Here is a 1,886-nt window from a genome sequence, read left to right on the forward strand (position 1 = left end):
ACTTTACACAGTCAACAGGGCTGTTTCTGCCATTGTCTTTTCCACTGCCTGGGTCAATACCAAGAGTTCCATCTGGTTTCATTTCTTTGTTGAGATTTCATAGCAATTGATACAACTGAGTATTTATGAGGGCAGTTGAGAGTCAGTCACATTGCTGTGGGTCTGGAGTCACATGTAGGCCAGACTAGGTGAGGATGGCAGATTTCTTTCCCTAAAGGGCATTAGTGGATCAGACAAATCTTTCTGATAATTAACAATGGTTTAGTGGTCTTCAGTTGTTTCTTAATACCAGATATTTTTATTGAATTCAAATTTCATCATCTGCTGTGGTGGGATTGGAGCCCAGAACATTAGCTGAATTTCAGAATGAATAGTCTAGTGGTAATACCACTAGGCCATTACCTCCACCTCAATTGAAGTGTGGCCTGAAAATCACATGACTGATTATTGTGTGGTTTTACTCGTATGGGTACAAAAATACAGGAGATAAAAATGTAAAATTCATTTAATACGTCTTCACCCAACAAATCAAATTTTCAGAAATGAACACCTTTAAAGACTGTGCCAGTAATCAACGAAAGAATGCCAGTTTCTCACACAACCAATCCTCGGTGAGTTCATCGATGTTCCGAATCTCAAACACCTGTGTTCAGTCAATGAGAGAGAAAGGGGAGCGTGTAAGCACCATTCGTACACACAGCTTCTCACCAATCACCAACGGCTTACCACTAATTTTGCAGAGCTAAAATCAATTCTCAATTAGAAAGAACTAAAGGTTTGAATGCTTTATCAAGAACACCACTTGTTCATGAGACTTTTATCATACCATGTTTCTTACCCGGAACTACAACACAATTATTTTGGCCTAGGATGGTGGTGCAGTGATATGGTCACTGGGCTTGTAATCCTGAGCCCCAGGCTAACAGTCTGAGGGCAACGTGTAAAGACCATACCTTTTTATTTTTCTGTATTTTTGGAATGTGGACTGAAATGGGAAAAGAACTGCCTAACAGAGAAGGTCGGAAGAAGGAATTACTGTAGTTTTGAAAAACAAGTCACTGAAAATCATTATGTGTCATCTTTACTCTGCGACTTTGTTCAAGCAATGGAAAAAGCTGTTTGCAGATGGGTTGACACTTGTGTATACGGTGAGATTTGGCCGGCAACGGGTTGCTGATTGGGTAGTGGAGTTGTGAACAGTTGTGGATGACAAAGGTCATTATCCTAACAACAACTATCTGATTGGCTCCAGGGTAGTTGAACAGCTTGTGGATGCACACAATGCTGGCAGAAGCCTTTGGACTGCTGCAAGACAGATGACATATCTTTTTCTCCAGTAAAATACCTAAAGTCTGAAGAAAAACAGTTTATTTTCCCTAAACAAAAAAAAACCAAAGAACCAAATCAGAAACAAAAACAGAAATTGCTGGAGAAACTCAGCAATTCTGGCAGCATCTGTGGACAGAAAGCAGAGTTATTGTTTTGGGTTCAATGATCCTTCTTCAGAACAGCCTGCTGAGTTTTCCCAACAATTTCTGAGTTTATTTTCCCTCACCAGTTGTTGAAGCTGTGCCCTTTAACCAATAACTAAGAGACATTGCAGTTGGTGAACCAACCACCTGTGCCTCCTGCGAATTATTGAAAGGAACCAGAAGGAGAGAGTGAAGATTAAAAATATACTGACAAGCAAAAGTATCATATTAGCAAACACTGTGGGCTATGAACTCTGTGGACCATGAACCCTGTGAATTGAGAACCCAGACGATTTGGAATCCCATGGACTGTAAACCCTGTGGACCAAGAACCCCATGAACTGAGAACCCAGAGGATTGGGAACTCTGTGGGTTGGGAACTCTGTGAATTGGGAACTCTGTGGACCATGAACC

General features: G+C 40.9%; 1 protein-coding gene across 1 annotated transcript in view; it reads right to left on the reverse strand.

Annotated features, from left to right (window-relative positions):
• Positions 1-487: 487 nt before the first annotated feature.
• Positions 488-1,886, reverse strand: part of LOC109929729 (glia maturation factor gamma) — a 15,836-nt gene continuing 14,437 nt past the window's right edge. The window contains exon 7 of the mRNA XM_020529298.2: positions 488-643. Coding sequence (XP_020384887.1) covers positions 572-643 — 72 coding nt within the window. The 3' untranslated portion in view covers positions 488-571. The remainder of the gene's footprint in view (positions 644-1,886) is intronic.

This window comes from Rhincodon typus, chromosome 39 (assembly GCF_021869965.1).
Source record: "Rhincodon typus isolate 14 chromosome 39, sRhiTyp1.1, whole genome shotgun sequence".
Classification (NCBI taxonomy): domain Eukaryota; kingdom Metazoa; phylum Chordata; class Chondrichthyes; order Orectolobiformes; family Rhincodontidae; genus Rhincodon; species Rhincodon typus.